The 12519-nt window shown below is 40.6% G+C and overlaps 1 protein-coding gene across 1 annotated transcript in view; it reads left to right on the top strand.

Annotated features, from left to right (window-relative positions):
- Nucleotides 1-11381, top strand: part of znf366 (zinc finger protein 366) — a 69160-nt gene extending 57779 nt beyond the window's left edge. The window contains exons 4-5 of the mRNA XM_048527485.2: nucleotides 5380-5554; nucleotides 8991-11381. Coding sequence (XP_048383442.1) covers nucleotides 5380-5554; nucleotides 8991-9451 — 636 coding nt within the window. The 3' untranslated portion in view covers nucleotides 9452-11381. The remainder of the gene's footprint in view (nucleotides 1-5379; nucleotides 5555-8990) is intronic.
- The last annotated feature ends 1138 nt before the right edge of the window (nucleotides 11382-12519 follow it).

The following is a 12519-nucleotide window of genomic DNA, read 5'->3' as shown; positions in this document are numbered from 1 at the left end:
TCATCAGAAAAGACCTGCTGTGTTCATCCAGCTCTACACTTTATCACCTCGCATTCTCCAGCATCTGCAGTTCCTATTATCTCTCGTGGGCTGGGTGACTGCTTTGCAGAACATCTACATTCTGCTCGCTAACCCTAACCCTAACCCTAACACTGAGCTACCTATTGACTGCCACTTTAACACAGCACCCTGTTCCCTGGCAAACATCTCTGTCTCTGGCTTGCTGCAGTATTCCAGCAAAGCTCAGCACCAGCTGGAAGATCAACACTTCATTTCCTGCTTGGGGACCCTGCAACCCTCCAGACTCAATATCGAGTTCAATAATTTTAGGGCCTAAACAGTTCTTTCTGTTTTTAAACAGCAAATAACTTTTGTAAGCAAGGAATGGATGGGCATCTTTTGCTGAAGTGAAATCACGCAGCAAAATATTACCATATAACTCCAATTAACTATTTACAATATCATGACAAGGCTGTATATCACAAAATGCTTTTGTTCCAAACAGGGCTGAGCCCCCTACGCCACACATCAGGCCTTGTTATCACATAACCTGCCATTACACACTACCTATTGTTAGTCACTAACAGTCACCATTAACAACTATTCACCCTCCTATCCAGATTGTTATCAAATCCTTTGTCTATCCAACTGCTTTTCTCTTTCATCGGGCTCTATCCTATCATTTACTCCCTACTCCATCCTCCTCCCTATATTTTGCATTTAAACAGACGTTTCCCTAGCTATCGTCAGTTCTCAGGAAGGGTCACCGGACCTGAAAAGTTAACTCTGATTTTTTTCTTCACAGACGGTGCCAGACCTGCTGAGCTTTTCCAGCAACTTCTGCTTTTGCCCCTGATTTACAGCACCCACAGTTCTTTCGGTTTTTAAATGGCATTCTAGTCCTGCTAAACAAGGCAGTGAATTTAAGGGAGCATAGAGATGAGAGTTTAAGATTACCATAGTCCTTTCATGAAAAGTCACTTGGAGACAGGATTAGAACACCCTGCCAACACCCTCCTCATTACTGTGACAGGGTCACATTTTCTTCATGCAGTTTGGGAAGTCTAGAAATAGGGGTAACACACATCTGTGTGGCGTATATCTGTGACATGCACAGAACCAAAAAGAGAATAAAAATGTAGCTAACCTACAATAGTGGCATGGTGTGGAACAGATCAATGACTAACCCCTTGACTGTTCAAATTTCTCCACTGTGATAGGCTGCCTGCCTCTTCCTCTTTGCGAAAATGCAAGCTGCAGGGGCAGCCATCCCCTCTCAGACTGGCAGCCTGTGTGTCAGTGTTGAAATCAGTGAGGGCATGCTAAGATAGCAATGTGAAGAATAGAGAGCCTCCAAGTAAGCATGAAGTGAGCGAATGCTAAGAAAGCAAGATAAGAGCCATTAGACGCATTCTGCGAGCACCCCCAAGCCAAGAAACTTGGCAGAGGAATGCAAATTATGGGTGTCCATGAGATCCAAAGTGTTGCAAGGCTGCAGAGGTGTCTGGATTGGTCTGGAGGTAAGCATGGTGCTGCGATGGGGTTATTGATCTGAGTGAAGAAAGGATCAAGGGAGATTGCACACTTAAAGCGTGCAAAAAGAAAGCGTGCAGAAAGTGTGTCCGAAAGGAACAGTGCATGATGGTGAGCTACAGTTGCCAGGCATCTGCACTGACTTACATGTCGGGAATTCGTGCCATTTGTATTTTTGTGGAAGTAGATGGAGAATTGAAAGTGTCATATAAATAAGGTGAACTAAAGAAGTCACTGCTCACTAATGAGAATCTGAAGCTGCCCATTAAGGATTAAGGGGAAAATTGCAAAACATTTCCTTGACATTGAGATTCTGATTTCTTTTATCTGCTCTGTACTTTCCCAACATTTTCACCATTGCTCACATCAAACCAGGGAGGGGGAAATGAGTAGAAACTAAAAAGGCCATGTAAAATGCACTTTTAAGTCTTCACATCAACACTAAGTTGAGTTGCTATTGACAAGTTGTGCTTGTACCACCGGTATTAGAGTAATTGATACTTTGTTCACTTTCATTTGCTGCAATAATTATACAGCATTTGAAGAACTGTGCAAAATCAGTGATGACTATGCTGCATGACAGACAATGCATTTTATAAGTTGGAAAGGGTAAAGGGTTAACAACATTCTTAAATGTATATCTGTTTGTGAGATCGACAACTAACATTATTTTAGGATTGCGACAAGAACATTATCAGCTGATTAAATAGTCCATGAAGAGAGGTGAAGACTTCCATCTGACACTGGCTGGCATGGGTTAAAACAGTGACCAGATAGATGCCTTTTGGCATGAAGCTCCTCTTCAGCAGAAGGAAGGATATCGCTGCACTGACTGCCTGCTTAACAATAGTTTCATGTCCCCAGGGAACTTTCTGCAAATAGATTTCATCTCGCTTTCTCTTGTGCTCCTTAAAACTTCCTGTTTTCTCACGGTCCTTTTGGACAGTATACAGACTTGCTCCCTCTCTCTTTCAGAACAAGGAAACCTCTCCAAAAGAATTCATCATGTAGAAAGTAGTATTGTTTTGTAATCTCCTATTCCCGGAGATTTTAATCCTTAAAATTTGGACTATATTTAGAGTTTTGATGGCCCCTTCTTGCCATGAATTGTAAAATCACACACATCTAAACTAGTTGAATTGCAGATTGTTGAAATTTTGCTTAAACTATTGATAATTTGATTTATTAAGATAAATGTGAAAATTTCGGTGGGTATTTTCAAAGCAAGTTTAAAGGGTTCAGTCATACCTAAGATTGATGTCCCTCAAACCCATTCTCCTCAGGGATAGTAGGAACTGCAGATGCTGGAGAATCTGAGATAACAAGGTGTAGATCTGGATGAACACAGCAGGCCAAGCAGCATCAGAGGAGCAGGAAGGCTGATGTTTCAGGCCTAGACCCCGATGAAAGGCCTAGGCCCGAAACATCGGCCTTCCTGCTCCTCTGATGCTGCTTGGTCTGCTGTGTTCATCCAGCTCTACACCTTGTTATCCCCATTCTCCTCAGGTATAGTTCTTCAGTAACTTATCAATATTAGTAAATAACAGCACTAAAAATCCCTCAGTAATTTATCAGTATTAGTAATATAGCAGTAATAATGTCTCAGTGTTATTTTAGTAATTTCTCCCTTCATACAAGGTTTCCTTCTTTCAGAAAGCAACATTTTCTAGGCAGCTCTTAAAAATAGTATTTCATAACTAGCCACTAGGAGGTGGCCAGACATGCACCTGGTGACTCATCTATGATATGTGGAAAAATTCCTGATGTACTTTCGGTATCTTTTCTGAGACCTAATGTTTGGCAGCTTGATGTGGATTTCAGTCATTTTAAAATCAATGAATAAAGTCTACATAGCAGTTGATGATATTTCAGCTTGTTTGTACTTCACGCAATTAGAACTATACCTCCATAAAAACAATGTTGAGAAACCCAGCGGGTCTGGCAGCATCTGTGGAGAGAAAAAAAGAGTTAATGTTTTGAGTTCAGTGTGAGTCTTCTTCAATTTCTACTGTATTCCTCTAACACTTTCTGTTTTTATTTCAGATCTCCAGCATCCTCAGTATTTTGCTTTTATTTAGAGACTAAAATTGTTTGGTTTTATTCTAATTACATATTAATTGGGAAAATGATACTCACAACACACAGGAGATGATGTGTGTACAACCTTCATCTCTCTTTAGGCCCTCAGCTGGTTTGCTCAGGTCACTCAATTTATAACACTCAGGTTGAATGTGAACCGATTCTTCCTTGAGGGCTGCTGGATGTGGGGGTCATTTCTGTGTCCTGGCTCAACTTGCTATTGCCCAGATTCCTGGGTCACAACTCATGAGAATTACCTGAGTCCTGGTAAGATCTCTGGTAAAAGGGGTGAAGTTGGAAATGCAATTAAGAGAAATCACACCTGTTGGAACACCAATAAAGATGGGAAAAAAACCCTTAAAGAGGCAAACAAAAAGGGGAGCGGGAAGAAGGGCCTAAAAGCAGATTTACGGCATACAGAACAAAAGATAAAGTGGGACAGAACAGAAGCTGAAAAGTTCACATTCCCTACAAAAGTGCATTTTGCTACCATCTCAAGATATAAAGTGATCCTTCTCCTTGAACAGAACACACCTAAGATAGGAGTGTCACTACTTTTCTAGGTAGGCCTGCTTCGTCAAGTGTCATGCCAGGCTGTTGGCTGGACAGCAGTGGACCATTTGTGGGGTGAAGTTACCTGGACGTGGAAGTGCCACCCACGGAGAGTTGAGGCCAACGTCTTCACTGAGTGCAATGAAAAACCAGTAAAGCTTATGAATGGCACACACACACAAGGTCCAATTTATCTTGTATCTCTAAGCAGAGCTCCAGTATGACCAGTACAGTCATTCGCAAGTATTACTGGTTTTACTCTCTGGGTGGCAGCACCACAGGAAGGCAGTAGCTGTTGCAAGTACGACCCTGACTCAAGATGATGACAAACCCAGTCTATAGGTGAGTGATGGGAGGATGGGTAAGGCAAGGTATGAATCATTGGTGGGGAGTGGTTGCAAGTAAGAGTAAATGGACTGGCTTTCCTGGGCACCATACCCACTCTTTATTGCTGGATGCCTTGTAATTCAAACGGGCACTGAGCTCCTTTGAGTGATGCACCCACCTCAGAAACACATAAGCAATTGCTCATGGGTTTGCTTGTTGGGATCCCTTTAGAGTGACTGTGTAAATGCCAGCATTGGCAGGATGAGCAACTTAGATGGCATACATTGCCATTAACTGCCTCCATTGGCAGTAGGCAGGAAGAATACCTATGGGAAGATGGCAGGCTAGTCACTCATCAATGTGCTGCCTCATTAAATGCCCCCAGTCAGCAAACCTGCCACAGAAAAAGGCATTAAATTGAAAATATTATGCAAATTCTCAGATAAATTTTAACATAGCTTTCCTCTGTGAAAGGCACATGTAGTTTCACACTCGGTTTTCCACCATGTAGTTCAGAGATTGTCTTTACTTTGCATGTTTCTAGGGGATATGGAAGCAGCCCTGGTGCAATAAGAAGTAATAAGCGTTCTGTGTATGCAGTTTGGAATAAAAGGCAACAAATCTATCAGGTAGTTCCACAAGTCAAGTGCAAAACTTTGCTACCAACAGTTTACAGATTCCTTTGAACTAATACTGAGTGTTGAAGCATAGCAACATTAGCACTGACAGGAGTCTAAAAGATGAGATTAAGGCTATAGCTGCATTTTTTGTGGTGTACCACAGTGCTAAAAAAAAATTCTGTCTGGTTTAACATCACAACAGATTACTGCATTCTTTAGTATTAATAATCAAATTGAAATTAAATTGTTTGTTCATTTCTGTTGACAGTTGTGTGGGAAGGAGTTTAACCGGATGCACAATTTGATGGGACACATGCACCTGCATTCTGACAGCAAACCATTCAAATGTTTGTACTGTCCCAGCAAATTTACCCTGAAGGGAAATCTTACTCGTCATATGAAGGTTAAACATGGAGTCATGGATGGAGGGTCTGACTCACAAAGTAAGAATGCAAATTTTAATGAAATATAATTATGGTTTCAACATTGCAGTAAACACATGTAGAAAGATTGCACCTGAATGAATGCAGTGAATATTTTGAAGGTTTTCTCTTTCTGTTCTCTATTTCTTTTTATTATCTCTTTCTCCTGCCCTTTCTCTCCTTTCTTAGTCTCCATTTCTTCTCTCCTCTGGCTTCCCCATCGTTCCTCTTTCTCTTCCTTTATTTCTATTTCCCTTCTTCTTCCCTCTACCCCTCCCACTGTTTCTTTTTTTTATCACGGTGGCTCAGGGGTTAGCACTGCTGCCTCACAGCACCAGGGACCTGGTTCAATTCCAACCTCAGGCGGCTGTCTGTGTGGAGTTTGCACATTCTCCCTGGGCCTGCGTGGATTTTCTCCAGGTGCTTCACTTTCCTCCCACAGTCCAAAGATGTGCAGGTTAGGTGGATTGGCCATGCTAAATTGCTCATAGTGTTCAGGGAGGTGTAGATAAGGTGGGTTATGGGGGATGGGTCTGGGTGAGATGCTCTGAGGTTCAGTGTGGAGTTGTTGGGCCAAAGGGCCTGTTTCCACACTATAGGGATTCTATGATTCCATGATTCAAGCTGCTTCGGTTCCTCTGTTCCCTCCTCTTCCAGCTCTTGCTCCTATTCCTTACACGTTCCATACAGTTGGATGACCTGTCTTCTAGCTACTATCCCCTCATTGCAAAGAAGTTACACAACATGCAAGATACAATCACAAATCTGGATCAGGGCCAGGCAGCAGAAGCTTTGTGTATTGATCAGAGTCTGATCTACACTGCCTCTGATGCTAGCAAAGTTGGTTTGCAAAGTCTGAAATTGTCAGTAGTCATTTTGTAATTTGATGGCTTAGAGATAATAAAATTGGTGCAGAAGCCTGGAACATGACGAATGAATTGTGACTGCTGCCAGGAAACTGGGCACAAATTGCCTGAAGAACTCTCTGTAGTTATTAACAGCTGGGTACTTAAGTTTTTAAAAATTCATTTGTGGGATGAGGTTATTGTTGGCTAGGCCAGCATTTATTCTCCATCCCTAATTGCCTAGAGGGCCTTTAAGAGTCAACCACTTTGCTGGGGCTCTAGAGACACATGCAAGCCAAACCAGATATGGATGGGAGTTTCCTTCCCTAAGGGGCATTAGCCAACCTGATGGGTTTTTCCTGAAAATTAAAATAGTTATCATTAGACTCTTCATTGCAGATTTTATTTTATTGCATTCAAATTCTGCCATCTGCTGTGGTGGGATTTGAACCTGGGTCCCCAGAACATCCATCACCTGAGTCTCTGGATTAACAGTACAGCGAGAATACCACTAGGCCATTGCTTCTCCTAATAGAAAGATTGGAAGCCTTTTCCAATCAGAATGATGCCACAATAATAACTTGGAGTGTGTAAAGGTGCAGTTATTGGCACCTTTATACATGGCAACTTCAACAATGTCTCAACAGTTCCAAGGTCACTCACAGAAACACTTACCCAAGAACATTCAACTTCCTGCCCAGTTCCTTTTATGGATTGCACTTTCTTGCCATCCCTGGTACAGAGGACAATTATGAATTTTGTTAAATACTTGGTCTTCTTTGTACATGACCTCCCTCCAAAAATGAATACAGTATAGACTGCTATTTGTGGTAATACCCAGAAGGTTTTAATAAAAAGACGGAATAGGCTGGTACGCAAAATAACAAGCCAGAAACAGGAAAGGTACCAGGTATTGGAGATATTGAATAGCTCATCCTGTTTGTTGCAGTTATTTATTTATCATCAAAACTGGATATAAAAATAATTTAATAAGATTTCTGGCTGGCAATTAAGTAATGAATGCTGAAGACTGATTAAATGGTTGGTTATTTTTTAATGTTTACTTATATACTGTCACCACCTAATTTCGTTTTGCTCCAAACTTCCCACCTACTGAAAGTGCCAGTGCCATGAATTAGAAAGTTATGGTAACTGTTGTTGATATAAGTGGCACAAACCATGAACTGACTCTAGCCAGAACTGTCTCTCTTTTTCTATCCAGAATCTGCTGGCATCTACTATAATAAAACATAAAAAATACAATTACTCGGTCCAACAAAATAGGTCAAAGCCCAACTGAATAAATCAAAGCAATATATAAATCAAAATTGTATTCTTAATCAGAATACAGACCAGCAGGATGAAATAATTTGTCAGATTTAACTATTTCCAGCAGGCTTGTAGTGTCACAACACATACAGATTAACATCAAACATTCAAACTCATGCGTCCTTTTATTTATAGCCCTCAATTCCCTTTTGTTCCAATTGTGAATGAAAACACTTGTAATTATTGTGACCTTGAGATCAGTAAATAAAACAAGCAAATCCTGTACTCAAAGAGTAGGTCACAAGGGCAAAAACATTTTGAAGCAATGGACGTAAATTAAAATGTTTAACTTCCAATCAAAACCTGAGAAAAATATCAGTCTTTGCCTTTGATATGCTTCTCTACTCTGCTTCTCCACATTGTAAATAATAAGCAGTAATCAGAAATTTAACCCAGGTTATATTTTCCATTAATTTCTCAAGTGGTGAAAGGACTGTACCTGAAGCATTAACATTAACAGAGGCAATGGCCTAGTGGTATTATTGCTGGACTGTTAAACCTGACACCCAGCTAATATTCTGGAGACCCAGGTTCAAAACCAGCCATGGCAGATGGTAGGATTTGCATTCAATCAAAATCTAGAATTAAGAATTTAATGATGACCAAGAATCGATTGTTTGGAAAAACCCATCTGGTTCACTAATGTCCTTTACGGAAAAAACTGCCCTCCTTACCTGGTCAGGTCTACATGTGACTCCAGGCCCACAGCAACGTGGCTAACTCTTAGCTGCCCTCTGGGCAATAAATGCTGCCTCACCATCAACAACCTCACTAACATGTTATGAATGAATAAAGGAATAAAAGGAAATTCTTTCTGCTGGGTGCTGACAAGCATACACTTCTGGCATCCAATTTCCAGTTTATAAACTTTTTGCCAGTTATATTTTATTACTATAGGTTTCCTATGGGCCAGGTTGAGCAGATATGCTCGCATACCTCAAAAGGCAGTCTTGTGTTTCTCTAGGTTTCCTCCTGATATCTCCTCAACTCCCTCACCTTGCCCCATCAGCAAGAATCTAAGAACTTCAGAGATTTAGGGAAGTTAACAAAAATAGATGTAGAAAATAGAATCAGTGGAGATCAGCCCAATAACATACTTGCTCAAATTATTTCAAGCTTCAACACATTAACAAGTGGCAACTGGAAGCATTAATTTTCAATCCTTATGAGACACAAATTGTTAATCGAAAATCAGACTATGTTTATTACCTATCATGTTTTGTTGAGCCATATGGTTTGCATGATGGCCTGATGATGCTCATGTTGATATTTCTTAATTTTAGGCTTCAGGCGGAGAGGGCGAATTGGAATTGTACAGAATAATCTAATGAGCAATTTTGTGCAGGAAGAGCCCTTTGACCTTTCTCAAAAAGGCAGAATAAAAATATCATCCCAGTCCGATGGGGAGAGTGCCAAAGGTAGCTCTTGTCAGGAAGAAGAAGAAGACAACTACTATGCAATAGATCAATACAGCCCTGGTATGTATTGCAGAGCAGACAAAATTTATTTGCCAGAAGATTTATCCCAGAAACCAGGAAGGCTCATTCAAGACTTTAGAGATTCAGACAATGAAGAGCAGGACAAAGAGTGTATGATAAATGAAGAAGATGAAGACTTGATGACCCATGGAAAATTTCTGCAGAATGGAACTGACAAAAATAGCACTGCAGCTATGCACTATCTATTTGATATCAATGAAAGCTATAAGGAATTTTGTCTTGACAGGAGATGTAGCCCAGTGTGAGAAACATAATGGTAATAAAATGAAACCACTATTTTGATTAATAAATCTGCAAAAGAAATGACTGTGTAAACATAAATGAAATGCTGTTTAGATATGAGAAGTATGAGCCGCATAGTACCTTTCGCTTATGATGTTTATATTTATTTAGAATCATGCAGTTCATCGGCTTGGACTCTCTCTGATTAAAGGACCACATCTTCACAACTTCCCCTTTCTGCAAAATTGCAACCAGTGGCACTAACACTTTATACAAAGCCCTCATAACTACCCAAAGCTGCAAATTTTAACGTATCATCAATAATCAAAATATCCATTTGATAAACATAAGGAAGACATTGCTCTTGTCTGTTTAACAATGGGCTGGCAAAACTAACAGACTTTGTTCACTGCACATTTATGAACAGATTTAATCTAGCCTGTGTCACTACAGGGCTATGGAGAGTCCACTTTGCTTGGCTTCTTCATATGGACAAGGAATGAGTAGGGTCACTGCAAGTCTGTTGAATAAGCAAATTATTATTGATATTTCTCCTGATATAATTTTGAGTATTTGTTTTAAATATACATGTCATTGTAATTACTTATCGGATATTATCCACTCGCATTTTTGTGTATTTTTCTGGTATATTTTCTAGCTATGAAGTATATCTTTAAAGTATGACTTCCAGTGAAAATCTTCCAGGTATTACAAAGCATGCAAAGTCATTTTAAGTAACAAAATACATTTGCTGAAGTATGAGGCAATGCCGGAACTATTACAAACCAAATGCAAATGGAGAAAATATGTAACAGTAAAATAATCATGAGTTTCCAGTGAAATAGAAAATCTCTTATGCTTGTCATCTGCAACGGATCTGAAATAAGATAAAGAAACAAAAGAATGCTGTTTTATGAGATACATGAATGCCTTGCGGTTTGTCTTTTTATTTAGTCCTTGTGAAGACTTGAGGACCATTTATCTAAATTCCTACATAATTCAAGTCATCCTGGAATAAACATTGACTTTGATGCTCAGGAATGCTAGCCTCACATTGCAGCTGAAATACTTGAGTTCCGGTGCTGGCTCAGGCTTGAAATCTGCCATTTCAACATGAAATAAAATTAGTTGTTTGGTAGCCAGGCCTCGTAATGCTGAAGAGATCTACTTTTTGGGCAGAGGTTGTGGGGGATGTGTTTACTTCTCCACTGAGCATATATCCATTGGCAGTGCCTATTGCTATGGGAGATCAAGCTCAGATCTGTTAACGTAAATTCAGAACTGAAAGACTGATTAAATGCAAACAATCATGATTGAAATGGTGGGAAAGGGTGAGAAAAATTAGGTATAAATGTAAATATTAAGTATTTGCTCAGAGAATATCAACAACAGTATGCTGTCATTTTATCATGCACGCATTTATAAAATTCTTTTAAACAAAATACTGGTTATATATGTTGGAAATCATTGTTGTCTAGTGTTATTCAAAATGTTGAAGCACATTTAGTAAAGGACCACTATGGAATACATGTAGTGTCGACCAAGTACTTGGTGCTCTTACTGCAACATTGTACCCTTCCTTTATCCCGCACTCATTTTTTCTCTCAATATTGACAAGACTAACATTTACAGTACGTTTTCAAGGTAATTAATAAAACAATTATGATCTGCATTCTAATTTTCACATGTAATTTGTTACATAATATTCATAATAGCTTATCCAATAAAAATATGCAAGGTACTTCATGTATTCCTGAATATCTTGCTCTGTAGGAGGTAAGGTGCTGCATTACGCAATAAGGGTGCAGCAATTCAGTAGATTCACTCAAGAACTATAACTGCTTTTGGTTCAAATGATCTTTCCAGAACAATGGAAAACAGGAGCAGGCCATTAAGCCCAATCAAGCCCATTGGATTCACTTAGATCATTGTTGACTTATAGCTCAATCCTATTTGTTTGTCTTTGTTCAATGTTTCTTGCTAACTTTAGCAAAGGAACATTTATCAATTGTAGTCTTGAAAATCTAAATTCACTGTCTCTTAAGGAAGAGAGCTTCAAATTTTTGCTATTTTGTGTGAAAAAGTGCCTCCTGATTTGATATTAAACAGTTTTCCTTTCAATTGTTCTGGACTATATTTCAAAGGAAATGGTTTCTCCATATCTACCATGTTGAGTACTTCCACATGGGAGGTGGCTTGTATAACAGATGCAGAATTAGCTGGTCTTTGGCACAAAGAAGATATGGAGTGAGCAGAGATAACAAAGTGTGGAGCTGGATGAACACAGCAGGCCAAACAGCATCTCAGGAGCACAAAAGTTGACGTTTCGGGCCTAGACCCTTCATCAGAGAGGGGGATGGGGAGAGGGAACTGAAATAAATAGGGAGAGAGGGGGAGGCGGACCGAAGATGGAGAGAAAAGAAGATAGGTGGAGAGGAGAGTATAGGTGGGGAGGTAGGGAGGGGCTAGGTCAGTCCAGGGAGGACGGACAAGTCAAGGAGGTGGGATGAGGTTGGTAGGTGGGAAGTGAAGGTGCGGCTTGAGGTGAGAGGAAAAACAGGTTAGGGAGGCGGGGACAAGCTGGGCTGGTTTTGGGATGCAGTGGGGGGAGGGGACGAGCTGAGCTGGTTTTGGGATGCAGTGGGGGAAGGGGAGATTTTGAAGCTGGTGAAATCCACATTGATACCATTGGGCTGCAGGGTTCCCAAGCGGAAAATGAGTTGCTGTTCCTGCAACCTATTGGTGGCATCATTATGGCACAGCGGGAGGCCCAGGCTGGACATGTCGTCTTAGGAATGGGAGGGGGAGTTGAAATGGTTCGCGACTGGGAGGTGCAGGTATTTACTGTGAACTGAGCGTAGGTGTTCTGCAAAGCGGTCCCCAAGCCTCCGCTTGGTTTCCCCAATGTAGAGGAAGCCACACCGTGTACAGCGGATGCAGTATACCTCATTGGTGGATGTGCAGGTGAACATCTGCTTGATGTGGAAAGTCATCTTGGGGCCTGGGATAAGGGTGAGGGAGGAGGTGTGGGGGCAAGTGTAGCACTTCTTGCGGTTGCAGGGGAAGGTACCAGGTGTGGTGGGGCTGGAGG

The sequence above is a fragment of the Stegostoma tigrinum genome, chromosome 3 (assembly GCF_030684315.1).
Source record: "Stegostoma tigrinum isolate sSteTig4 chromosome 3, sSteTig4.hap1, whole genome shotgun sequence".
NCBI lineage: Eukaryota > Metazoa > Chordata > Chondrichthyes > Orectolobiformes > Stegostomatidae > Stegostoma > Stegostoma tigrinum.
The sequence above is the reverse complement of the archived record's forward strand: the minus strand, read 5'-3'. Positions and strand labels throughout refer to the sequence as shown.